The following is a 27331-nucleotide window of genomic DNA, read 5'->3' as shown; positions in this document are numbered from 1 at the left end:
AATTAATTATTTCTAGCGGGGTGAGCTCTTTAGGTACACCTCACTTTAAAAAAATGTTTTCTCCAAAATTTGGATAGGACGAGCTGTAGAAATTTCACTACCATTTAGATAAAGCTCTGGTCTATTGATGTAGGAAGTTTAAAGAAAAAACTTGGAGCCCTTTTGAAGAAAAAGGCGAAAATGTAATTTTTAGCAAAACTCTCATTTTTGAGGTTTACAACGACAATTGGTAAAAAAACATTTATTCAATGACTTTTTAAGATTTGATGCTGATTTTTCGTAAGGCTCATCCTCAATACTTGGAAATAGGTATGTGAAAACTTCAAGGCAATCCATTCAATGGTAATGTTTCTAAAGCGCGATGTTTCTTATGCTTCAAATTTTGGATCGAATTTTCAAGCGGCGTCATAACTTTATTTCTACCCAAGACTTTCCATGCAACAGGCTGCAATGGTACTGGGTGATGAGATACTGAAAATTTCAGAAAAATCATGTTTTACATGAAATAAATCCGTAGATGACAAAACATAAGGAAGGTATATAGCAAATTCATTAATTTAGTATTAAGATTGTAATGCAGGCACACAACTAACAAGTTTGTATTCAAAGCACATCTACATAGCTTGCACCGAACTAATAAATATATTTACTTTCCAATTCTAGAACTCTGATGTAAGCACTTTCAAGGATGTTTAAAGGACACGACTGAAGCCAGGGAAACCAAAAAAGTTTCCTAGCCGTTTTCTACATATTGAACAGTAAAATATTTTAAAAACATTTTTAAGCAGTTATAAAACGGAAAATGGATGAAAAGGGGAACAAATTAAGGTTTCTAAGGGATTGACGTAAATGAATATAGTATATTTGAATTTATTGATAATTTTTGCATTTTGAATTCAACTTGTAGTAATGTTTCAAAGCCGACAATGAGGACTGGAGGCAAGGACTTTGAACTCTTGTCCAGTCCAATTTGGAGGCTTTGAAATGACTTCTCATCTCATTAATTATTCGACTTAGAGTAACTGGAACAAAATTAATTCAGTCCTAGGACTGAATTAATTTTGTTCCAGTTACTAGGACTGAATTAATTTTGTTCCAGTTACTCCAGACTGAATGCATTCCTTTCACAGCACTTTACCAGGTTTCAAGTAACATCATGTGGCCCAAAAATAGCCCATTGATTGGATGGTTTACTCGTGAATTATTAATGAGTATGAGAAGTTATATTTCAAGCACGGAAAAGAGTGTTTCTTTCGATTTCCAAACCACCAAGAAGTGAGTTGAAAAAATAAAGCAGACCTGAGTTTTTTTGACCGACTTCGAGGTACATGGATGGATAGAGAGTGAAACACTCTTTGAAGTAAAAACTATAACTTCTCAAATTATTGATGATTATTGTAGAAATTCGAAGTGTAAGCTTCCCACATTTATGCTTCCTGCACCCTAATAATTTTCTTTCGTTTTCTTCTCATGAATAATAACGCTTTGCGTTTTAGGTGGTTTTCAAACGTAAGAGCAGTAGCTACAGCACTTTACTTTTTCTCAAATCAATTTGAATACAAAAGTAACGCTAATATTTAAAAAAATAATGTTTCAATCATAGGGTGGGAACAAAAACCTTCTCTTATGGGTATTAGAAAGGGGACGATACATTTTATAAAAATACAACTTTCTAAATCCAAACTGATGGAGGATATGTAAACCTACTTCAATCGGGTCTGTACACAGTAAATCAGATAGGGCGGTTTTGGCCCCAAAAATGGGGCCAAAATTTTGACCCTATAGTGGCCCCTTTACAGTAGGGCTATATTGGCACCACTGGTAGGGGCCATTTTTTTAGCTCTGATTTTGGGGCTGTTTTAGCCCCTTGTATGGGGCTAAATTTTGACCCTAAAATGGCCCCTTGTGAAAAGGGCCATTTTGGCACTTCAGGAATTGGAGCCATTTTAGCTCTGATTTTGGGGCTGTTTTAGCCCTTATGTGGGGCTGAATGCTGACCCTAAAATGGCCCCTTGTGAAAAGGGCCATTTTGGCACTTCAGGAATTAGAGCCATTTTAGCTCTGATTTTGGGGCTGTTTTAGCCCTTATGTGGGGCTGAATGCTGACCCTAAAATGGCCCCTTGTGAAAAGGGCCATTTTGGCACTTCAGGAATTGGAGCCATTTTAGCTCTGACTTTGGGGCTGTTTTAGCCCTTAAGTGAGGCTAAATGCTGACCCTAAAATGGCCCCTTATTAATAGGGTTGTTTTAGCACTTCAGAAATGGTAGCTATTTTGGCTCTGTAAGGGCTAAATCTAAATCTAAACCTAATAATATACTTCATTAGTACAAAAAGTATACTGCATGCAGTATACTTTTTGTATACTATTGCAGTATACTAAAAGTATAATAAAACTATACTATTTGTATTATGAATTTCGTCCTTTTGTGTATACTTTTTGTATACTAAGTAAAGTATACAAAAAGTATACTACAATGACCAGAATATATATACTATTAGTATACTTCTTCCATTCCTTGGATTTTGCGGCACACCTATACTTTTTGTATACTATATTTAATATTAATAATGAAGCTGGAAATTCCTTGGAATTTGGGCCTAATTATTCCTAGGAATTTTCACGGTGATTGGAACTAGAATTCTTAGGAATTCCTAGTTCTCAGCCTAAGTTGTGCAGGAGAAATTTCCCAAAAATCCTTAGGGATTCTCATATTCTATTACTAAAAAAGTTGGCTTTTATTGTCAAGTTATTAATATAAAAAGAAAGATAAAATAAGAAACCACAATGATAATTTGGAAAACATTTACTAGAGAAATGACAGAAATAATATTTATTTGGCTAAAACATGGATCAATAATATGAAAAATGTAGATTTAGACATGCAAGTGCCGGAGTTTAAGTCACTAAGTAACATTGAATAAAGAAAACAAACATGAAAAAACATTGAAAAATCATGGTCAAATCCCATGATCTCTCAGGGATGATTTACCTTTAATCAAAAAAATTTCTAAATCCTTTACTTATATATATTTTTGGATGGGGCTAACACTGAAGATTAAGTTTAAAACAAAAAGGAGAAGTGTATGGATTAGCTTATTTGAAAGAGAATACAACGCATTGTGGAAAACACTAGATGAATTGAAAATCTGACCATATTAATAAAACCACCCTTACTAAATAAACTACCTAAATTTAGATATCTGAATTAGTTGATCTAATACAGGTAGTTTTTAACTATAAGAAATTTATAAATAAGCTTTAATTACTCCAAATTTTCTATAAACTACAAGGCAATATTGACATCTCGTGCTAATGATTAATTATAAATACAGCATTTCATCATCAGTTAGGTTAGGTTTTCAGGAGGTAAGACCTACAAATTCGAAGGATAAAGTAGTTACATTATATAAAAGAAGCAGATTTCATATCTCAATACAACTTTCCATGAATAGTAGATTTAAGAAAATGCTAGGATTTTGACTTTATAGCCACCTAGATTGTCGTTTATTGGTGTAAAAATCAGTTTGTAACAGAGGACATTTTGATCGCTTACCTCAGCGAAATCTCTTGGAAAGTCGTTGATCTATAAAGGATTACCCTCAGGTAACGAAGCATCGCATATTAGTTCGTTGTTCCCCATTTTTCTCAGGGGATTTCAGGCTATTTAGAAGCACAATTATCCAAGAACCATCCATGCTTTACCACAAAGAACGATTACAATAACTGAATGAAAAGTCCGCCTAAATTCGAACTGTTGAATCAGCCAATCAGAGCAAGCAAGGATATTCAAATATGGCAATCTGTATCCAAATATGGTCAAAACTCTACACCAGTCCGGCTCGGTTAGTCATGCCAACATGACGTCTATCATAGCTCGATATGATTTATTGAAAGGTATATGAATTTAGGTTGTTTAGAAAAGTGTTAAAAACATGCTGGAGACGTATTATAAATGTATTCATCTATTCCTCAAGGTTAGATGTGTAGTCTTGTAAAGTACTTATGAAGTCAGAGAGCAAATGTATATCTGCAGCCACATACATCAAATCGGAGTTGTAGAGGTCATTAGCAACTATATAATGACTGGCTGATCTTTCTTTGCATTCTAAAAGAATGTTCAACAAAACAATGTACTAAGAAGCTGCTCGTTATCTTTGTTTTCTCTCAATTACCTTACATGAGTCATCATTCCTTTTTTTTTCTTTTTCATGAATTAGTTTTTTAAAAATCATATTTTATTCATTTAATATATTCATTGATTAACTGTCCTAATGAATGGAAACAGCACAAGGGGTGTTTTCGCTCCCTCGTCGTGGGTCGCTACTTATGAATGAAAACACACGATTTTCCTTCTCTAGAATATCTTTAATTCTTGTACTAATTCCTCAATATCTGGGACTGTCGAGCGTGTCGAGCGTGACCCTTACATGTGTATTGGCAATAGTCAACTGTGGAATATAAACGCTAATTCAACTAAAAATCACTTAAGATTAAATCATTATAAGTATAACTACTTACAAATTCGTTTGAGATAACTAGAGAAGTGTTTTGAATGTTTTGTCTTGCTATTACGCTTTTGAACAATATTATATTGAGTCCTTGTGATCCGGCGTGCGAATGATTCCACAACAACTGAAATACAATCGCTCCTATCTAAATATATATCAGCACGTGTGCTATAAATCGTCAGGTAAATCATTAATCAAGTTGAGAGAGCGTAACACTCCCCTCCAGTACGGAAATTGTTACAATTGAGTAACGTTTGAAAACAGTATTTTAACTATGGGATATAATGTTAATATTTGGAGTGTTCTTCGTTTAATTGCCACTCTGAAGTTCCTGGTGAGTGGCAATGAGGCAGAGTTTGTGTATTGGTCTATCATATTGGCCAGTTTGTGTCTTGACTCTGACTTTCCTCACTAGTCCGTCATCCCCTGGGTATGTGGTCACTACTAGTGCCACGTTCCATTTGGTTCTCCTCTGCTTCGGGTCGATTAGTAATACCAAGTCTCCAACAGCTACATTCTCTCTGTTTCGGTACCACTTGTTCCTTGGGAGCAGATTTGGTGAAAAGTACTTCATCCAACAGCACCAAAATTCTTCAATACGTTTCTGAGTAGATCGCACTAGGTCACGGGGGCTGACTTTTTCTTCCGCTAAGGGCTGAGGTGGTGAAATGTGTCGACCCATCAGTATATCATTAGGTGTGATTGGTGGACTTTCCCAGATGTTGTCCGAGCTAGGATATAAAGGTCTGCTGTTGATAATGTAGCTGGTTTCGGCAAGGAAGGTGCGCCATTGTTCTTCTGAGAAGCTTTGGTTCTTGCAAGTTGCATCAAGGGCTTGACGTACAGACTTGATTAGTGATTCAACAACTCCATTTTGATGGCTGGCAGTTGGGATGTTCCATTCCCATTTGAAATCACACGTGAAGTCATTAGATAGAGTGGTTTGGATCTTGTCTAGGTCCCACTGTTTCATAATTTCTTCAAGGTAGTGCTGAGATCCGACAAAGTTTGTGCCTTGATCGGACCAACACACACGCTCGGGTGACCTCTCAAGCTTGCGAAACGTCGGAACGCCATAAGGAAAGTTTCCGTGCTCTTGTCTGTCACCAACTCCAGGTGGACTGCTCTTGTGGTCATACATGTGAAGATTATGATTTGAGCCTCTTTTAAAGTTTTCCGATTAAGTCGTATCTGGATTGGTCCAAACATGTCGAGTGCTGTGTTCGTAAAGGCAGGGTAACTTGTGGCAACACGAAGATGGGGAATTTGACCCATGAGCTGCTCTAGCGGCTTCCTTCGGAGCTTTCTGCACACCACACATTCTCTTGTAAGACGTTTAGCCATACTTCGTACTCCAACAATCCAGAAACGTTTCCGGGTCTCGTGGATTAAGCTCTTGTATCCACAGTGTCTCCTTTCGTTATGTAGGTGTATGATAAGCCGCTCTACGAGGGGGTGATCTTTCGGGAGGATGATTGGATTTCGCATATCATGTGGAAGGGATTGTACATTCTCTAATCGTCCATGGGCTCTCACGATACCATCTTTATCTGCTTGAGCGATCAAACCCTTATCGAGTTTCGTAACATCTACTTTCAGCTGTACAAATTTGAAGATATGCTTCTCTGCGTTACTCAGTTCTTTAACTGTGAGAGGTCCTCCTTCTGTTGATTTCTTTGCAGCCTTTTGGACAAAACGTAGTACGTAGGCCAGGGTCCTTCTGACTTTCTGGAATGTGGAGCATGATGTCAGCAGGTGCGAAAGAATGGGATTGTCTTTTTTCTCTTCTCCTTTGAAAACAGCTGACAAGTGGATTGTGGTAGACCTTGTGTTGTAGGTTCCCATTTCATTCTTCGTTGAGGTTTTCTTCTCTCTTCTGGTCTCAGCGTCTAACGAAGGCTTTCCGTTAAGGCCTTTTGGCTCTTCTTCGAACGTGGGCCATTCACTTTCTGGACGCTGTAGGAACTCAGGTCCGTTAAACCAAGAGTTCAAGAGCTCTGCCTTGATGCCTCTGGTAAGGGCGTCCGCGGGGTTGTGCTTTGATCTGATGTACTTGAAGTCGTTGGTGTCGACCGTTTCTTGTATCTCGGCTACTCTGGCAGAAACAAAGGGTTTGAACTCCTTTGGAGGGGTTTTCAACCAAGAGAGTACTGTGGATAAATCGACCCAGAATGTTCTTCTACAGTTGTTGATCTTTGCAAAATTCAGCGCTTTCGTACAGCTGTCATACATCCTGGTAAGAGCGAGGCATCCAAGCAGTTCGAGTCTCGGGATCGACTTCTTTTTCAGTGGTGCGACGAAGGGCTTAATCATTATTGGGACGCATTTATAGGATCCATCTTTCAGTTCCCATCTGAGGAAGATGACGGCTCCATAGGCTAACTCCCCTCCGTCAGAGAATCCGTGGACGTCGGGTGGACCAACTGCGTTGCTAGGCTTTAGTTGTCGCTTGAACTCGAAGGTCAATAAATGATTCATTACCTCCAAGTTTTCTCTCCATTTTTGTTGAAGGCTATCGGGTAGGACATCATCCCAGTTAAACCCTGAGCTCCAAAGATCTTGAAGATCGATTCGGAACTTTACTGTTACTGGTGACACTAGACCAATGGGATCCCAGATTTGAGCGAGGAGTGCTAGGCAGTTTCGTTTCGTCAAGTTCTGATGAGGTGCCGTGATTGCATTTCTTTTGAGGGAGAAAGTATCTGTGTCTTTGTTCCATCTGTGTCCCAGTAGATCAGTGAATTGGTCTCCTTCAGATTGGTCTATGGCTCTGTTGTTTGAGTGCCAGGCCTTTATTTTAAATTGTCCTTTGCTCAGTATTGTGTCGATGTCTTTGATGACTTTCTTTGCTTCCGATGACTGCATCTTTGAACCTCCAATATCGTCGACATATGCATGTTCTCTAAGTTCCGCTGCAGCTTCAGGGAACTGGTCTTCAGATGACTTTGCGAGGAAGTTAATCGTATTGGTGGCGATGTCTGGGGCTGGTTTGTCTCCGAAGTTCAGCCTGAGCCACTGATACACAGTAGGCGGGTCTTGAGGGCTTTTCCTCCATAAGAAGCGGTGGAAGATTTGATCTTCTGGATGAACTGTGATTTGGTTGAACATTTTCCTTATGTCACCAGAGTAAGCGACACTGTCCCAACGCCAAGCCAAAAGGATGTCACAGAGATTATTGATGTAATTTGGGCCCTTTTCTAAATGGTCGTTCAGACTCAATCCATCATGCCCTTTGGAGGATGAATCAAACACCAGACGAACTTTAGTTGTCTTGTCAGGAGTGAAGACAGCTTGAAATGGTAAATACCACTCTGGTTTGTTGTGGTCAATCTGATCTGATGGTACTTGTGTGATAAAGCCTTGATCGATAAGTTTCTGAACTTCCTTTTCTACAACTTCGAAGCAGTTCTTCTTGTTGAAGCTCCTCTCCGATGATTTCATTCTTTTATAGGCAATGTCATAATTGCTTTGTTTAGGCGGACCAGTATCTTTCCAGGGCATCTTAATTTGCACCCGTCCTTCGACCAGGGTTGTTGATTTTGAAAGGGACTTGATAAACTTGCTCTCTTGAAGAACTTTGTCGTTGCATGTACAGAACTCCGTTGGCTTAATTCCTAGTTGGTCCTGTTGGATGAGTGATTTGATGTCTTCGGCAATGCTTACTGTTCCTACATCCACGAACTGGATGTTTTCGATCATCGACGTTGAGTGGAACTGTCCCAGGATATACCAACCGAAACAGTTTCTTTTGGCGATGGGTTCACGGGTCTCTCCTGTGATAGAGTGTATATCGACAAATGCATCCGCAAAATCAGTTCCGATTAGAAGATCTACTGTCCCACCAGCAAGGTATATTTCATCTGATACTTGTTTGAGGTGTTTGTAACTTTCTACGAGTTTTTTTGACACCGTCTTGGCACTGCTGCATGGTTTTTGCACTGTATATACTGACAAAGTCTTCTTGATACTCTGTTCGTTGATTGGCATGATCGTGATCTCCAGGAGGTCAGATTCTTCTGATCTCGTACCTCCTCCAGCTAGATTCATGGTGAGGTGAGTTTTAGATCCACTCAGGTTGAGCCGTTTTGCTGCGCTCTTCGACAGAAGACTTGTGTTTGATCCACTGTCAAGCATAGCGAGCAATTCTACAGATGTTCCTTTGTCGTCAACTGCTTTTATTTTCTGTATTGGGCAAAGTCCAGCAACAGATTTTGTTTTCTCACTTCGGGAACTGGTTTGTGCATTATTGTTGCTGATAGCAGGTGGCTTGATGAAAGATGGTACTAGTAAATTCTCTTTCTTTTCGCTGTGGAGAAGGCGGTGATGGTTCTTCGTACATTTGTCACACGATGTTCCGTCGGCCTTTTGACAATCGTTGGTATGGTGTAGTCTAAGGCACTTGCGACAACGTTTGTTCTGCTTGACAATATCCCAGCGTTGACTTACTGTTAAGCTCTGGAAGATGGTACAGGTTTGCAGTAGATGTTTTGTAGGGCATCCGAGTATACAGTCGTCGTCTGCGAAGGCTTGGGTGCTGTCAACGGCGTGACTGTCTGACCTTCGGTAAAATATGGATCGTTTCTGTTTATCTGCCTTGTCGTCGTCAGCGTTGTTGTCGTCGCGCTTCCCCCTTGATCGGAGGTTTGCCTCCTGATGAAGCCATTCAATCAGCGTCATGACAGTTTCTGACTTGCGCTGTCTTTCCATCTCGCGGCCGTACTCTACGTTATCTCTGGGATCCAGTTTTGAAAGAAGCTGGTACATGAAAAATGGTGACTCTGTAGATTTCGTTACTGAGCAGTCATTGTCTTCCATGTCGTTGACGTACCTGCGTACTGTGGTGCTAAAACTCATCAGAGATTTCGAGTCTCTCTTGATGGCTTTAAGATCATTTATCTCGGTTAAGAGACTGTCCATAAGTTTTCTTTTGTCTTCAAATTCGACATCTAGGATGCTCCAAGCTTGAGTGATACTTTTGCAGGTTGTGACTTGATCTGACCACCAGCCCTTTGGCATGGCTTTCCGGAAGCGTTGTAGCTGCTCTTCTTCGTCTTGTTTGTATTTCGTCATCCAGTGGTTGAATTCTTTCTTAAACGTTGCGTAAGATCTGCGGGTTCCATCCCATGACGGGACAGACAATCTTTCTAGACCACTGGGATTGGATTTCACTTCTAGGGATTTTGCCATCTTTGTAACTGCTGCTGTCATGGCCTCCAGAGATCCTGCGTTGTCAAACTGTTTTGCGCCTTCTTGTTTTGGTGTACTGCATTCGTTTTCGTACAGCGCGAACTTTTCAGCAATCTGCAAATAGTCGGCCTTTATTTCTTTTCCAAACTTTCTGTTGGCTTGTGATGCTTCGTCTTCTGTAGATGCACCTTCATCTATGAGTCTATCAGCGATATCTTCGAGTTGTTAACTTTTCTGTATTTAGACTCAACTTGGGTAAATATGCGGTTAAGTCTTTCTATTTGTGGTCTTGTTTCATAAATCGTATTAAATTCGTCGAAAAGTTCGTACAGATTATGAGTTGCATTTTGCATCCGTGCAATTAGTGTTCCTGATGCTAATTTTGGCGGCATTTTGCTGCGAAAGTGTTTTACTTCAGATTTTATAAGTATCGTAGCCTCGTTTCCATGCACTCCACGTGCGAGTTGTCTTTCTAATGGAAGGCTTTACTCAAATTACAAGTACGAAATGGTTTAATTTGTACAAAAGACAAAATGTGTTCATTGGCGATTCTAAAATCAGATAAAATAGGTTGTTCGTACCTTCAAATAATTCAAATGGTTTCTCTGTCGGTCTGAATAAGTTAAAAGTTAATAGTTTGTTAACTTGATTGATTTTGCTTAATCGGTCTTGCTCGAGTCTTGCTGTGCTTGAAGCTGTACTCCAAAATGTTCCTTCACTAACTTCCAAACGTCCTTATGTCCAACAATGTAAGTCTGTATAATTGTTTAAGAAGTCTTTTGGTTTTTTTTTTTTTTTTTTTTTTTTAGTCCTTTAGAGCTCCAATGATGCTAAGTTTTGGTCGAGTGATGGCTGTAGAGCGACTTGTCTTTGCCTTGTTGACCTTGGTAATCGTCAGGTTCGTGAAGTTTTCTTTAAGAATTTTTGACTGTTTTCGCTCCCTCGTCGTGGGTCGCTACTTATGAATGAAAACACACGATTTTCCTTCTCTAGAATATCTTTAATTCTTGTACTAATTCCTCAATATCTGGGACTGTCGAGCGTGTCGAGCGTGACCCTTACATGTGTATTGGCAATAGTCAACTGTGGAATATAAACGCTAATTCAACTAAAAATCACTTAAGATTAAATCATTATAAGTATAACTACTTACAAATTCGTTTGAGATAACTAGAGAAGTGTTTTGAAGGTTTTGTCTTGCTATTACGCTTTTGAACAATATTATATTGAGTCCTTGTGATCCGGCGTGCGAATGATTCCACAACAACTGAAATACAATCGCTCCTATCTAAATATATATCAGCACGTGCGCTATAAATCGTCAGGTAAATCATTAATCAAGTTGAGAGAGCGTAACAAGGGGAAAACATGGGAACAAAGCACCCATGTCAACAAAATACCATGATTGAAACACAAAATATAATATAGACAAAATGAAGGCAAAAGTTAGAAGAGAATAAGGATTTTATTTGAATTTTTCTATTGATTTATGTGATTCTGTTCCCATGTAAATTCACTTTGACATCAGTATGAAATAGGGAAAATAAAGGTATTTTGGGACTCTGGGAATTCATGTTAAACTTGCATTCACAATTCCTCCAAAAAAAGAAGTTTTACCTTCTTCTTGGCATCTACTGTCAATGGCAGCAGTCATTTCCAAGTTAAATTGTATTGTTTCTTGTCAAACAGGCCTTCACGGGTTAAAGTACTGGGCACGAAGTATAAAGTTGGTGGAATTGTTCACATTGGAAATGACGGCTACCTGCCCCTATTTGGTGTAATAACTAGGATTTTTGTTTTAAGTTCATCAATGGAAAGAGTTTATTTTGAATTGGATTGCCTACACACTCAAGAGTTTTCAAGTGTGTATCGTACATATGTGGTGCAAAAATTGGTTCACCCCCAAGTAATAGTGGTATCTCAAAAATCACTGCAGTATTTCTTACCTTTGCATTTTGTAAAACCATTTGGTGAGAATGCAACACTCCGTATCTTGCCAAAGTTTGACATTTATAGTTTTCATTAAATGTTATTGCTCCCATGCTCTACATGTTGCTTTTTAATTAAAAGTGGATTAATTTCTATAGATTGTTGCACTTATTGCAGAAAGTATTTGGGGGGCAAATGTAATTGGTATTAGATAGATAAACTGTATCTACCCTGGGGTTATAATGCAATGAGTTAAGTTTCTAGCATCATACATATTATATGCCAAGAATCAGCACAACAAATTAACAGAATAAACAATCACGTATGCCTTAATTTAATTAGGGTAAAAAAAAGTGAAATATAACCATACATAATCGTGCATAGAATATTGAATAAAATAGTAGTGCGTGCAAGTGAACAGTGTCTCTAATTAGTGTGAAATTAAGCGCTAGAAAGCCTAGACACTTAAATAAAGTAATTTATTTATGTATTTAAGTATTTAAAGGTGTGCCCTTCACCCCCTCAGACACACCCCTTCAGTGCTCTTTATTACGGGTATCTAAAGCTACACAGAACGGAGAGGGTCTGATCCATGATACATTATAGCTTTCACGTCATCAGTGGGTACCAAGTCTAACAATTACTTAAAGCCTATTGGATAGAATAAAGCAGAGGGTTCCTAATGATATTTCTGAAGGCCTATTCACTAGTAACCATTTTGGAACACTACGCCAAGCCGACCTCATCGCTGGCACTAAGGGTGGTCAATGCCAGGGTTTGTTGCATTCTCAGCGGTTCTTTTGCGTCCCCAAATTGGAGACTTTTAAGTCACTTTCTAACTAAATTAATTATAAATATATTGTAAATGTGCTACGACGTATAATTGATATCAACAAAATATACAAACTTAATCATAATATGATACCTTCCTCATCTAAAGTAAAATGGGGTGTCATAAAAGAACCTGTTGAATTATTCGTTAAGAGTTGGGGATTGTCTTCCGGTTCAACAGCCTATCCCTGTCTGGAGACATAAGACTAATGTACTAATATATCACTCATGATTGTAAGCTGCACGGCTGCTAATAGCGACTTAATATGCAGCCTGTATACTAAAATGTTGACTAGTAAGTACTACTGCAGATAGAGTTATCAATCTAAAAAAAAATTATCATAAGAATTGCACTCATGGCAACACTTGCTATGACTGTTCATCTAAATACTCAATAATGAGACCAGTCAAAATGACCAAAAAAGCAAAGATTTGTCTGGACAAGTTGAAAATAATGCTGACCGAAAATTGTCCAGGGACTAGCCGTTAATTTTAGTCCTGCAACCACGAGGCCAGACCTACGCGTAAATTATTAGCAATTTTATCAAAAAAAGTTTACTAAAAAAATGAGAGGACTATAAAAACAAGGTAAACTGACTCCATAGTAAGTTAGGAAGTTCTTAAAAAGGCTATGGAAAGTAATTAGTCAAATTGGCTATAACAACAACAACAACAACAAAAAAACATTCCAAAATCAGGTTATCATGATGAGAAAATCTTGTGGTTGAAAACAAAAATTCTGTCAAGTTGGAATTGGAGTGCATTGTGTAACATATTTAGGGGATGAAATAAATGTCATTTTGAGAACATGCCCCCTCAAACAGTTCCACCATGCACTGTATTCTAACTCAACCAAGTGTTTTTCTAAACCTAACTTTGGAATGGATAATATTTATTAGATAGCAGTCTACACTGCTCAAAACACCAATGACTATTGAAAAGTCTGTAATATTGCAACAGTAGAATATAATATTAATCAGCTAATTTTGGCTTCAAGAAGCTACCACTGCACTAGATAAGATATAGACTTGATTTCAACATTATGAAATTTACTAGAAGCAACTCAATCTTATCCTTGATTCTCATTTTGATACTACCTTTAGTAGATACCAGGTGAATTTCAAAACAAAGCTTGTTAACCTGAAAAGGAAGAAAGTTTATTATTAGCCAATGATAGTGTATGACATGGTATACTGTATGGAACTCTGCACTGATTACATCATGTCTCACTCTCACAGGGAGCCCAAGTTGGTTTTTTGCAATCATGAACGTCAACCTTAGTGAAAATTTCATAAGAAAGCTTTTATTATATATAATATATATAATATTGGGGGGGGGGGGGGGGGGGGGGGGGGGGGAGCTGGTGGTGAGTTGTGAGAGATTATACTACCGCAAAGAAAATGATGTAGTGCATTTCCATTCAATTTCACTAAAAAATAATCCAATACTTTTTTTCCCTTCAGATTTATTCAAATTGGGCTCCCTATGACTTAGGAGCTCCGCTTTTAAGTAGTGCCTAAATATATACATATTAGCTATTTTCTTATTGCTGCAAGCCAGCAGGCAAGCAGCGACACTAATCTTGAAGATTGGGATCCCTGTTTGCCTTTGTGGATGCTATGAAAAATCTCGATTTTCTGTCACTGCCTCACGATGATTCGCCCCAGAGCCCCTCTGTCCTCTGCCCTCAGTAAACCTGGACACAAAACTGCGAGAAATCATCCTGCTATTTATGTTAAGCCGTTTGTGCTTTCCTTCGCTCACTATAGCTCAATTGATCTTCAAAGTTGGATTCTTCTCCAAATAACCTGAGGTGTAGTTTAATCATGACACATTCAAACTTATTTATTAGGAAGCATTCATCAGGAAGACAGTGTGCTTTTAAGAGTTTTTCAGCGCTGTTATACAGTCACTCAGGGTTTGCCAATTGAATGCTGGAATACAGCTACAGTAGATCAGATCCTTGTCGAGGGAGATGCCATGTACCTGAGTGCCCTTGAAAGACAAATCATCCCAGATACCGAGACGTTATCATTGACTTTTCTACCTGTTACAGCTTTCTGGTCTTCGCACCATGATGCAAAAAAACCAAGCCAATCGTCCATTGAGACAACTACTATATATATCATGAACCAATCGCCCATATATTATTGTACTTATACTCATAGTTCTTGTTCTTAGATATTATTATTATTGTTTTAAGCTAGTCAATTTACATGACGCTTTTGTTTTCCTCTTGCTTATGCTTTTACACATATATTTCCGTGTCTCCTTCAAATGTTGATAAATACACTTCAATAAAAAATGTTTTAATATTGTATTTCCATCTCAGTATCAGGTCACCGTTGTCCCCTAACTACTCGCAACATAGCTAATAATTCCATAACCCCTACACACTATAAAAAGGAGTACAGTAAATGACCATTAAAAAAATAGATATATTTATTTTCATTGCTTACCACTCTTTTTCTTATAGATTATGACAGCAATCACAGCTATAATTGCTACCACAGCAATCACTCCAATGACAATTCCCACTATCTCTCCGCTGGTTAAACCAGTGCTTTCTGGAAAGATTGAAATTTGAATAGTTATAAATTAAAAAACAAAAACACAATGAATCAAGCATAGAGGAGATAGAGTGGCATGGGTGGTGTAGTGGTTTACTGCTTGCCTCTCACCACTGTGATCCAGGTTCAAGCCCTGCCTCAGACTGGATCATATATGAGTTGAGTTGAGTTTAATGTGTTGTTCTCTCCCTTGCCAAAAGGGTTTTCTCCGGGGTTTCCAATTTCCTCCCTTTGTAAAAAGCAACATGTGAGTTGAGTGTTGTATGCTGTAAATGTAGAATGTAGTGGTAGTACGTGTGGAGGGGACCTTACTGGGAGAGCTTCACGTGGGATGTGGTGGGTGTAAAATAGGAGTTTTAAGTGTTAATATATTTAGTACATATATATATATATATTTGTTTGAGAAGAAAAAGTCAAGACAACATTTTTCTCGACAAGCCTGTTTCATGAATTGCTTGATCACTCTTCGTGGGATTCAATGAGAAGAATATTTGAACAAATATTCTGCTCTACTTCTATGGATGTATTGTCAGAGCACTATTTTACGGAAAATTGATTTACAGATTTCTTATGTATATAATATAAATAATAGTTAAAGACTAGAAAAAATGATTCATTGTTTTATCTATTTTTAACTATTTTATGTAATGCTCCTGCAATGTTGAGCACTCTTTGAAAAATATTTTAAATGGATTTAAGCATATACAATATATATAATGTACATGCATTAATTTCAGCAATCCCTATATGATACATATATATATACATTATAATATATATATAATATATATTATAATATATATATCACAGTAATAGGAATATGTTTCATTAAAGTCTGTCTGATGAGTGCGTAAGCACGAAACTCGGAGTTACAGTGAACATGTCTCGTCTTTAATCCAATCTTTACTATATATATATATATAATATAAATATAAGTTATAGGGATTGCACTCAATAATAGTTGAAGACCATATGATTGTATATGTGATCATCACTCCACTGTAAGGTATAAACTTTTCCCATGCTTGGATTTTGAATGTCTGATCTAATCCAATCAATTTATATTTGGAAACTAGAACGAGAAAAGAAAACAAACTTGTGCCATGTACATTTTAAGTTGGTTGGCTTATTTATATGGTACTAGCCAGCATTAATCCCATTTAACTAAAAATTAAAATATACAGCATCTTATCGATTTAATAAAAAATTATTATTACTATTATTATTATTATTATTATTATTATAAATACTGCAACTGTTTTATTAGTGGGAAACAACAAAAAAAGAAATTATACTGTTTTAATTTGATGTAACAATTGAAAATAGATGTACTGTACCCATTATCTTGTTATCAGTCTACTTTTGAAAATAGGATGTAGTGTACTTTCTGCCGTCAGTACAAAATAAATACTTACTTTTAAATTTTTTACAACTGGAGTCTTCAAAAACTAGAAATGAAGGAGAAAAATACTGAAATGAGAAAAAAGTTGTCTAGAAAGTAAATTCAATACAGTGGAGTCCTATCCATCTTAAACCTTCTTGGGAAATGGTTAGAAATAACAAGGGTTCAAGATATCCAGGTGAGAATAAAATTGTAGTGACACATTCATAAAGTCCATGGGACTTTGCCTAAAGTCTTTAGATAATGGGTTTGAATTGACTTAGAGGAGATAAATACTACACTCTTCCCCCCCTCCACAAAAACCTAACGTGCTAAATTTAATTTAAATCTGTGAATTGGCCATGGCCTGATGACTTTCATTTCGGAACTGCCTAAAAGCGGAGCTCCCAATACCACAGGGAGCCCAATTTAGATAAAACGGAAAGATGAAAATAAAATTGTGCAAAACATATCCAATTTTTTTCTCTCATCCAAGATGAAGTTAATGCTCCCATAACGAAAACTATGAAGAGAAAAAAATGAAATATAAATGCACTACATCATTTTCTTCGCACAAGCCTTTGTTTTGACCTTAGTACTCTCCCAATTAGGAATGTTGTCGTGAACATGTACACAACCCACCACCATCCACCCCAGGGACTAGTTTTGTTCTTGAAAAAATTCTTCGACAAAGTTTTGCATAGCCGACATTTTTATGATATGAATTCCAATTGTTGTTGGTCTAAAATTTGCCCTAAAGTGATTTTTTTGAGCATTTGAGAGCTGCATTTGCGAGTAGCTTTGCTTTGACATCAAGCGGGGTCCCTGTGTTGTGTACACAGACTGACGGACGGACGGAGTAAGAGACGTCAGCCAAGGCATCAACTCGATGGTTTACCATTTTTTTAAAGTATGGTGCTCCGCTTGTGTGGGAGCTCCGCTAAAACTTTAAGTTTTTTTACTGACTCAGTAGACTAAAGTTACTGTAGCAGCTATCTTTATAATTGTATAGTATTTGGATGCCCTTAAGAACATGTCCATGGATAAAAATACAATTCATTGTATTAAAAAATACAATTCAATGGTATTATACATTGAAACTCTACTAGGCTGATTGTCTGGTAAATAAATTATAACTAATATTACATCATGTCATAATCAAATTGAATTACAGGATTGCAAACCTTTCATTTGAACTTGGTGATAAATGCCTTGGCCAATTCCATTAGTTATATAACAGGTCCAGTTGCCTTCAACTGCTTTTACTAGAATCTTACTTTCCACTCCAGTTTTATTTTCTTTCACTGATTTATTATTTGGATTGTACCAGTAATATGTTGGAAGAGGATACCCATTAGCAGCACATTTAATGTGCTTTTCTTCACCAGGGCAAGCTTTTGTGTAATTATCAGAACGACTTCTGTCTAACTTTGGGGGGTCTAAAAATTGGAAAATAAAATAAAATAATGAATAAATAATGAATATAAAAAGAATAAATAAATGTAAATCAAAATAATATTCTGAATAATTAACGCCTTTGATTATACACATATTCATATAGAAAAGGGCGCTATATAAATAATATAAATCATCACCATCATCATCATAGAAGCACTTGGGTTGGGTTTGTTGATAAGGATGTGCAACCCAGAACCAAAAACCCTCACACTAGTATTTTAAGCAAGAAAATCTTAACATTTCATTATTACTCATATTCCTGTTTTTAAAAGGCAGCATAAATGAACAATGACTATTTATCAAAATAACAATCTCAAAATTAATACTGCACTATAAGCTAAATGTATCCAAAATGAATGGCCCTGTTCAGCAGCACACTCCTGCATGTCTGGCCTATTTCTATATTTTGCAAATATTACTCCCCTCCCCCTAGGGAAATGCAAAATGCATTATATTGCACCAGCTTCCCAAACCTTATTTCAATCATGTACATAGGAATGTCAGGTTATATGATCTTAATTAGGCACATAAAACCAAGAAATGGACCAAACAAAAGTGTATACTGTGGTCAAGTTGGTGTTACATAACAAAATACTTGCCATTAGCTCCCTATTAATACCAAACATGACTGTCTTGTGTTTGTCATGTCAATCTCATGGGAATGCTTATAAAAAAAATGGGGTTCAAAATTCCTGTTTGTTGAATGTTTTCCACAAAGAGCCATTAGACCCCTTGCAGCACTTTGGAAAGCAGCTCAATCTGGGGGACAAATTAATAGGTTCCAACATTGATTGAAATTCTTTTTTTTTTGTCCCCAAGATGGAGGTGCTTTCACATTACATGCAAGTGATCTATAGTACATAAGCTCGTCTTTAGCAATTTTGATAATTTATACATACGTTTGACAGTAACAGTTATCATTTTCTGTACTGGGTGTTCATTTGGATTATTAGTAGCATTACACTTGTATACGGTGCCATTCTGTTCTCTAGTGATTTTGGCAATATTCAGCACAGCAGACTGGATCCCTTGTGCTAGAACCACACCTGTATTGTTAAGCCATATGACATTTGGTGTTGGAGGACCAACAGCTGAGCAGATTAAAGTCAAGTTTGTATACTCTGTGACATTTGTTTCACCAGTTATGTTAATCTGGGAACGAACTATAAAATTAAACATAATTATTAAATATTTAGTTCATAGCTTCAAATTTTAGCAATCATTTGATTGGTGTGTTTTAAATATTTTTGGGCTAATAAATAATTTACTATTGTTAATCTGGACTGAGTAGCAACTGACCTAAGCCTCTCGTACACATATGAAAACATTTAAATTGTTTCACACCACATGACAGGGGACTAGTCAGTCCACAACAATAGTTTTAACAAATAGACATCAGTTTTTTATGTGTCTGTTCTCTTATTGACAGTTAACTGCGACATCACATTGTCAAAGTAGTGTGGATTCAAGAGGCGTAGCCGAGTGGATCCGCATACTATAGTTTGACAATGTGATGGCGAAATGTATTATCAATAAGAGGACAGACACATAAAAACTGATGTCAATTTGTTTTTTACAATAACAAAAACGATAAAAACTTCTCATTTTTAGCGATTAAAACAACCAATGGAAAGAGCGCACGCTCGTTGACGTCCGCTTTATCTGTCTGTCCTCTTATTGATGATAAAAAATAACCACCAACCAATCAAAATTTAAATTGATCACCATATTTCGATCCAGAAACCAAATTTTCATGATATATCATATATAGTATGGAGCGTCATGGTGACTCCAAAACGTCGTGTTATTAATTGCCAGTTTCATATCTTTATCCTTTTTGATAAATATATTATATATTATATATATATATATATATATATATATATATATATATATATATATCAATGAACATATCATGGCTCATTTTAACAAATAGATCAAGCTTAGCCATGAGCCGTAGGCGAGTGATTTCTATAACGTTTTTGAGCATTCTACAGCTTCAGGAGTTTTTTTATCAGAGAACAGAACATAGCTAAGCCTGATCTATTTGCTTTATATAATAGATTTTTATGAGAAAAATAGAGTAAAATTTAAAAAAAAAAAAGGTTTGTTTACAAAAACAGTGCGCGTCTGTCGTCAAACTCATCTAAACAAATTTGATCTATGCGATAATTGGCTAATGATGTGACACAGAGCTATCTGATTGGTCCAGTTTTGACAGGTAATGACAGCTATGTACAGGCTTCCATACAACTGGTTTATCCCATTTGTTCAACAAAAAACGAGAATTGCTTGTAAATTTTAGCAAAAACAAGCATGTCAAGATATAAAAAATTCAAATCGTGAAGAGTTTGAAAAAAACGATTTCAAAGTTCAGATCGTTAACTAGACATTTAGCCTGACGAATACTCAAGAAAACCTGCTTATGAACACTTGCACAAGGAGCCGAGAGACTGAAAAAAATTTGAAGCTAGAAGAAAGCTAGCAGCAGTGAAGTACTTGGGAAACTGGTGTTTTAGTTGGACCCTGAACTATTCTTCATTTTGCAACCACATGGTTATTGCTGGTGCCAGAATATTTTTTGGTTCCAATCAAAAAACAATCCTCATAACCATGCAGAGCCAACAATAATGAAACTTTGAGCTAAAAATTGGAGTATTAGAGCATTTCTGAAATGAGCTATGGTCGAAGGAAGTTTCCGATTTTATAGTGTAAGTGTATGGCGAAAATTCGCTGGTGGACTAGCTTGGTCCACCAGCAATGGAGGCCAAATTTTAAAAAAATATTTCACAAAGGCAACAATATCAAACTCCCTATAGACATACATACATGTAAATCGAAATTAAGACATTTAAAACACGTTTCATTTATCATTTTTTCTTCGTTTTTATGACTTTTTAGACCCGTACGAAGTGTAAGGTCAGAATTACATGAAGAAAATCAACTTTGCACAACTCGGAAACAAAATGGCAAAACGATTTAAAATTTTCTACACTTAGTCACAACATAGTTCTCTAAAACATATCAAAGAATCGAGTTTATAGCATTCATAATTAATTTTAAGTTGTTATTTTCTTGGACTATGACGTCACGTGCAAACGAAGAATAAGTGAAAAATCTGTTCCACTTGTAGTAGTATTTCGTATCTTATGGTTTCGGGCTATTGGAAAACAAATTACGGCTAAAAAATTACCATAACTGAGAGTTTGAAAAGTAGGCTTAAGTTTCTTACAAAACGGAAGAAAGCTTTACTCTTCGAAATGTGCTTCAAAACGACATATTTTTCTTTTTTAGAGCAAGAACATAATTTTTAACATAACTAAATATTTCAAATTTAAGTATTATGAAAATACTTTAAAGTGAAAAACCGAATTCCGGTGGCTTCATTTCTATGTTTAATTTTTTATAGAAACATGGTTTTGACATCAAATCTATGTTTTTATATTCTGATAAAACATAGCTTTTCTACGGTGACCCATAGGGGACAACTACAAACAAATGAAAGCTACTGCAAAGAAATTCTGATCTTTGAAAATAAATTAAAGTTGCTGCAAATTGATAGAAGTTGCTGCAAACAATAACAACCATTACGGCAAATTAATAAACGTTTATCAAAAAATAAAAGTAAAAGTTGCTTTTCTAGTTTTTCCAAGGTGGCCCATAGGGGACAACTTCAAATAAATAAAAGCTACTGCATAGAAATTATGGTCGTTGAAAATAAATAAAAGTTGCTGCAAACAAAAAGTAAAAACGTCTGCACAAGCATTGGTCTGAAAGGACTGGCACTAGCAGAGAATATATCCATTGCTTGGGGAAAATGTGTATTTTGTAGATCTAGAAGTCAATCTATCAACCAACATGTTTTGTAGCTATTGCAGCGCAGACGTTTTATCCAGTGCCGCCAAGTTCTGCTACTCTTGGGACTGGGGGGAGGGGGGTAACTAGTATTTCTTTTTACAAACCCTGAATTCACCCGCTGCTATGATAGCATGTGTCATACTGTAATACTTTTTTGCAAAAACTAAAGAAGCATCATCTTAAATATGAAAAAAAAAAGGACCAACCAAGTGATTCACTTTGTCGATGAGTGGTTATGAGTTTAGGGTTGGGATAAACACCGTAATTATGGTCACTTGGAGGCAAGGGTGGCATGCAGGTTAAAATTCGATTTGTCTTAAAATTCTCACTCATGCAAAAACCAGTCAATGCAAATAATGATAATATACAGTTTTAACCATAATGATAAAAAGGTAAAACATACACCGTGAAAATATGAAAAACTTACTGACGTTTCGGACTCTAGTCCTTCGTCGGAGTACACAACAGTTTTATCATTAATTTTTTTTTATATTGTGATGAGAATTAATAATGGTAATTAAACTGAGTGGAGTGCAATTTGGTCTGAAATCAAACGCGCGATTACAAAATCGCACGACCGCGTAGCGGGAGTGCGATTTGTAATTGCAAGTTTGATTTCAGACCAAAATTGCACGACACGAAGTTTAATTACCACTTTATTATATCCATTTTGAAATCTTTTTTGAAAAAGACGTTTTTTCCAGTTAAACCGACATGACTTACAATCTAAAAGCAGTCGATTCAAACATGCTGTCAAGAGAACTTGTTTATACTGAACGAGCAATGATTCTCATCTTGAAAACCAACACTTTCAATCCAAAACTAAAATTAATTTATACAGGACCAAAAGGCATTACATGTATTAAGAATCATTTACTTACGTTAAATAGCAAGACAATCCTGCCCAAAAGGGTTGTAATGAACTGGCTGTTGTCCATACAGCCAATGCTCACTGCTTGTATTTTTAAGATTTCTGTTCAACATGTTAAGATCACACTTGTGCCGAGAAAACATCAAAAATCCAAGGTTGTTTAGTCCTTCGGTTGTCCTTAAGAAGTCACGTAGCTCAGCAAAAATCTTCTTCTTAAGAAAAACTTCTTTTGATGACTGTATTTTCGATGTGTTGTTATGCTTTACAGATTGAAAAGGAAACCACTTTCCACGATCAATCGCAAAGAAGTCACATTCAAAAGCTGCCGATTGCACTTTCCCCCACTGCTTTTCGCTGTAATATCTTCAACTTACTTAAGCAGTTACATTACAAAGATGCTTTTGACAATTTTAAGTGATCAGTTGGTCTTTTTAAGCCCTTTTTACGGCTTTTAAAGTATTTTTTACGACTTTTGACGGTAAAATTGTTCTTCAGAAATTTTTTTTTGAGCCGTGGCTCTTTTTTTTCGCAAGAAGCGGTGAGCTCAACACTCAGATGGATTCCTTGATATAATTGGCTAGAAAATGACATGTCTCTCTTGTGATTGGTTCATATCAGTTGATGTGCAAAATCGTGCAATTTAGAGCTCAAAATCGTGCAATTTATGCTGAAATCACTGCTGCAGGGAACCAATCAGATTGCAGGATTTGTTTGTGATTTCAAAATGGATGTAATAAATAGATATAAATTATTGACCCTTGTTTTGAGGTATCTAAAAAAAGAAAGCAAAATGTTTCCTTACCTGTAACGATGAGTTTCGAGTTGTTTGCTTTCGGTTGAGATAACCTGAAAACTAGAGAGCAAATATATATCCCACTATCAGCAGTGGTGACATTAGAGATAACCAGCGTAGCAGTGGACTCTTTACTGACTCGTTTAGGATTTAACAACCTAGGGGGACAAGTGCTTGCAATTTCCCATTTCCAGTCGTTGAACTTATTATCGAAAGCAATATCAACGGGTGTACTCCCACTTTCTTTGTAAAAAAGCCACTTTGGTGAATAAGGACGGAACTCTCCTGCTCTGTCATCGACGTGGTAGTCCCAAGTAAACTTCGCGGTTCCTCCTTCAGAGACGTACAACACACTAGGAGGAGTTTTTGTGAAATTTGCATCACCTGAATGTTATTTGTAGTGTTGGTGGATTTACCCACCCCACCCCTGTTAGGTTTGCAAGCGTGCGAGTGCGCATGTGTGTAATAAAGAGACGAGCATCAAAGCACATGGTTTAGTGTAGTTGATTATTATTTAGAAAATACACCACATTTGGCGACGAGGATCACCACAAAGATAATCTTAGATATAGATTGATCGTTTTAAGACAACATGGCCAGATTTTTATCTGAATTAGGTGGCTTGGAGCCATTTGATTGCACGGACTCGGCTGGTCTTGATGCCCGATGGCAAAGATGGCTACGTGCATTTGAGCTGTTTGCTACGGGCAAGGGAGTCGCTGACCCGGAACAGAAGAAAGCACTACTTCTACACACTGCTGGAATGAATGTACAGGATATTTATTTCACCTTGATGGAGGAAACGAATGATGAAGCGAGTGTTTATACTCTAGCGACTAGAGCATTGAATAATTACTTCAAACCTCAGGCAAATGTGCCGTACGAGAGACTTTGTTTTCGCGAAATGAGTCAACTTCCTAATGAAACTGTGGATCAGTTTATCACCAGACTGCGACAGAAGGCCCAAACCTGCGAATTCGGAGAAAATACAGCAGTGGACGAGCAAATAAGGGATCAAGTCATTAGCAAGTGCTCATCGCACAATCTTCGTTTGAAGCTACTCCAAAAGGGCCGAGGATTGACCCTCGCACAGTTAAAAGAGATTGCTCGAGCTATGGAACAGTCAGAGAGGCAAGCCCGTGCTATAGAAGGGAAATCAGAGGAAGTCAATAAGGTGACTGTTGAGACAAACTATGTACAGCGGGACCAAAGGAGAGATGGAAGAAAGGGTCAGATCACCTGCTTCTCGTGTGGACGTGAAGGACACAGGTCCAAAGACCCTAAATGCCCAGCTATTGGTAAGCAGTGCAGGAAGTGCCAAGGAACTGGACATTTCGAGAGAGTGTGTAGGACCCAGCCAAGTGAGCGAAACAAAGGTGGGAGACAACATGTAAGGCAAGTTGAATATGATGATGATGACCAAGGACCAGGTAAAGATAAATATGCATTTAGTATTCATGGTAGCTCCGATGGTACAGTTAATGGTCGAGTAATGGTTCAAGTGGGAGGAATACCAATTGAAATGATCATTGACTCTGGTGCTAGTTGTAATGTTGTTGACAGGAAGTTGTGGGAACACCTGAAAGATAGCAAGATTCAATGTACCTCCACCCGTAGTCCACAGAACCTCTTTCCATATGGGAGTAAAGAACCTCTGACAGTTGCTGGGAAGTTTACAGCCCAAGTGTCCATCGGGGAAAGACTTGCAAGTGGTGTTGACTTCATTGTGATTGAAGAAGAGGGTCCAGCACTCCTTGGTCGGGATACAGCAATATTGCTTGGAGTGTTAAAGCTGGGACCAGAAATCAATGCCCTTAACATGTCTTTAGATGGGTCCCAGGGACAGTCTAGTATTCTGGATAAACATCCAAATTGTTGTGAAGGTATTGGAAAGTTGAAGGATTTCCAACTAAAGATCCCCATAGACCCAGAGGTCACACCAGTGGCCCAAAAAATGCGTCGAGTACCCTACCACCTGCGGGATAAACTGAGCCAAAAGCTTGATGAGCTAGTGGAACTTGATATCATAGAGAGGGTTGAGGGTCCAAGTTCCTGGGTATCCCCAGTAGTAGTTGTTACAAAATCCACAGGGGATATCAGACTCTGTGTTGATATGCGGCAGGCAAACATGGCTGTGAAGCGCGAGAGGTACCCTATACCTACCATTGATGAAGTCATCCAAGACATGACACAAAGCAAAGTGTTTAGTAAATTGGATCTTACGTCAGCCTACCATCAAATTGAGTTAGCTCCACAATCGAGGGATATTACTACATTCTCAACCCACCAAGGCCTATACCGCTACAAACGCCTCATGTTTGGGATCAGCTGTGCCCCGGAAATGTATCAGAGAGTTCTCCAGCAAGTCCTGCAAGGATGTGATGGTGCTCAGAATATTATTGATGATGTCATTGTGCATGCATCAACAGAAGAGGAGCATGATAGAAGAGTCGCAGAGGTAGTTAAGGTGCTAGCAGAAAGGGGATTAACATTCAACCGTGCCAAGTGTCAATTCAAAATGCCAAAGATAGAATTCCTGGGTCATGTATTGTCAGAAAGAGGAATTGGACCAGCAGATGAAAAGGTGAGAGCAGTTGCTGAGGCTAGAGAGCCTACAAATGCCGCAGAAGTACGGAGTTTCCTAGGACTGGTGAACTTCACTGCACGGTTCATCCCAGACCTAGCTACCATCTCTGCACCCTTGAGAAAGCTTACAAAGGCACAAGAGCCATTTCAATGGGGTCCAGAGCAGAGTAGAGCATTCAAGGAGTTGAAGAGGAGACTCACCAATGCAGAGACCCTGGGATACTTTGACCAAAGTGCACCCACCAAAGTGATTGCAGATGCCAGTCCGGTCGGATTGGGAGCTGTTCTGGTACAGGAACAAGCAGGAGAACTCAGAGTAATTAGTTATGCCAGCCGCAGTTTAAGTGACACTGAGAAGAGATATTCACAGACGGAGAAAGAGGCCTTGGCCATAGTCTGGTCATGCGAGAGGTTCCATGCCTACATCTTTGGTGCTGATTTTGAACTGTGGACAGACCACAAGCCACTAGAGTGTATTTTTACACCAAAGTCAAAGACCTGTGCAAGGATTGAGAGATGGCTCCTAAGACTGCAGCCCTACACATACACTGTTAAGTACATCCCTGGCCCAAGCAACATCGCTGATTCACTGTCACGACTTCTGTCCCCATCATCAGTTACTGGCTCAGATGATACCACCGAACATTATATTAGGTTTGTAGCTCGGGAGGCGACCCCATGTGCCTTGACCACACGCGAGATGGAAAGAGTGTCAGAACATGATCCAGAGTTGATGTGCATCAGGGAGTGTCTGCTTAATGGAAGATGGGATGACATCAAATTTAAAGAGTACCTGCCAGTGCGGAATGAGTTAGGAGCGGTTGGTCAACTTGTGTTGAGAGGAGCAAGGATTGTAGTGCCCAAACAACTCCGAGGTCAAGTACTAGAGCTAGCCCATGAAGGCCACCCAGGTATTGTAGCCATGAAGCAACGACTCAGGTCTAAAGTCTGGTGGCCGGGACTAGACAAGGAAGTTGAAAAGCACTGCAAAGAATGTTATGGGTGTCAGTTGGTTAGCCAACCTCACAAACCCGAGCCCATGACCCGCACTGAGTTGCCCTCTGCTCCATGGGAGCACTTAGCTGCTGACCTGTTGGGTCCATTACCCTCTGGTGACTACCTGTTTGTCGTGGTGGATTACTACAGTAGATTCTTTGAGATAGATTTCACCAAATCCATAACTTCCGAGAAGATCATATCACTCCTGGACCAAGCATTTGTTACTCATGGCCTACCACTGTCATTAAGAACAGACAATGGAACACAGTTTGTAAGTGAGCAGTTCGAGGAGTATTTGCGTGAGAATGGCATTGAACATAGGAGAACCACTCCTCTCTGGCCCCAGGCCAATGGAGAA

At 37.9% G+C, this 27331-nt stretch overlaps 3 protein-coding genes and 1 long non-coding RNA gene across 4 annotated transcripts; all 4 read right to left on the bottom strand.

Annotated features, from left to right (window-relative positions):
- Positions 1 to 4820: 4820 nt before the first annotated feature.
- LOC148913181 (uncharacterized) lies at positions 4821 to 5483 on the bottom strand. The gene has a single exon (XM_089025984.1). It carries the CDS (start codon positions 5481 to 5483, stop codon positions 4821 to 4823), a length of 663 nt encoding a protein of 220 aa, XP_088882110.1.
- LOC148913180 (uncharacterized) lies at positions 5480 to 10089 on the bottom strand. The gene is made up of 2 exons (XM_089025983.1): positions 10028 to 10089; positions 5480 to 9899 (listed from the first exon to the last, which is right to left on the bottom strand). Exons 1-2 carry the CDS (start codon positions 10087 to 10089, stop codon positions 5480 to 5482), a joined length of 4482 nt encoding a protein of 1493 aa, XP_088882109.1.
- Positions 10090 to 10474: 385 nt separating this feature from the next.
- Positions 10475 to 11000, bottom strand: LOC148913179 (uncharacterized). The gene is made up of 2 exons (XR_016119010.1): positions 10851 to 11000; positions 10475 to 10780 (listed from the first exon to the last, which is right to left on the bottom strand). It is a non-coding gene; the product is annotated as an uncharacterized LOC148913179 (long non-coding RNA).
- An 835-nt stretch (positions 11001 to 11835) lies between these two features.
- On the bottom strand, positions 11836 to 23879 carry LOC116289939 (limbic system-associated membrane protein-like). The gene is made up of 7 exons (XM_089025982.1): positions 23809 to 23879; positions 23398 to 23741; positions 18766 to 19029; positions 17593 to 17847; positions 16443 to 16475; positions 14917 to 15024; positions 11836 to 13597 (listed from the first exon to the last, which is right to left on the bottom strand). Exons 1-7 carry the CDS (start codon positions 23877 to 23879, stop codon positions 13593 to 13595), a joined length of 1080 nt encoding a protein of 359 aa, XP_088882108.1. The 3' UTR covers positions 11836 to 13592.
- Positions 23880 to 27331: the final 3452 nt, after the last annotated feature.

Source organism: Actinia tenebrosa, unplaced genomic scaffold (genome assembly GCF_029948245.1).
Source record: "Actinia tenebrosa isolate PJP-AT-01 unplaced genomic scaffold, QUT_ActTen_1.0 PGA_scaffold0__85_contigs__length_37466705, whole genome shotgun sequence".
NCBI lineage: Eukaryota > Metazoa > Cnidaria > Anthozoa > Actiniaria > Actiniidae > Actinia > Actinia tenebrosa.
The sequence above is the reverse complement of the archived record's forward strand: the minus strand, read 5'-3'. Positions and strand labels throughout refer to the sequence as shown.

What these genes read in the sequence shown, in the direction of transcription:
- LOC148913180 (XM_089025983.1), bottom strand. Translation starts at nt 10,089, where the DNA reads ATGCCGCCAAAATTAGCATCAGGAACACTAATTGCACGGATGCAAAAT. An exon ending in CAAAATGCAACTCATAATCT is followed by an intron (nt 9,900 to 10,027) that starts GTACGAACTTTT and finishes TATCGCTGATAG; the next exon opens with ACTCATAGATGAAGGTGCAT.
- LOC148913181 (XM_089025984.1), bottom strand. Translation starts at nt 5,483, where the DNA reads ATGAAACAGTGGGACCTAGACAAGATCCAAACCACTCTATCTAATGAC.
- LOC116289939 (XM_089025982.1), bottom strand. Translation starts at nt 23,879, where the DNA reads ATGTGCTTTGATGCTCGTCTCTTTATTACACACATGCGCACTCGCACG. An exon ending in GCAAACCTAACAGGGGTGGG is followed by an intron (nt 23,742 to 23,808) that starts GTGGGTAAATCC and finishes AACTCCTCCTAG; the next exon opens with TGTGTTGTACGTCTCTGAAG. An exon ending in CAGTTGTAAAAAATTTAAAA is followed by an intron (nt 15,025 to 16,442) that starts GTAAGTATTTAT and finishes CAATCTTTCCAG; the next exon opens with AAAGCACTGGTTTAACCAGC.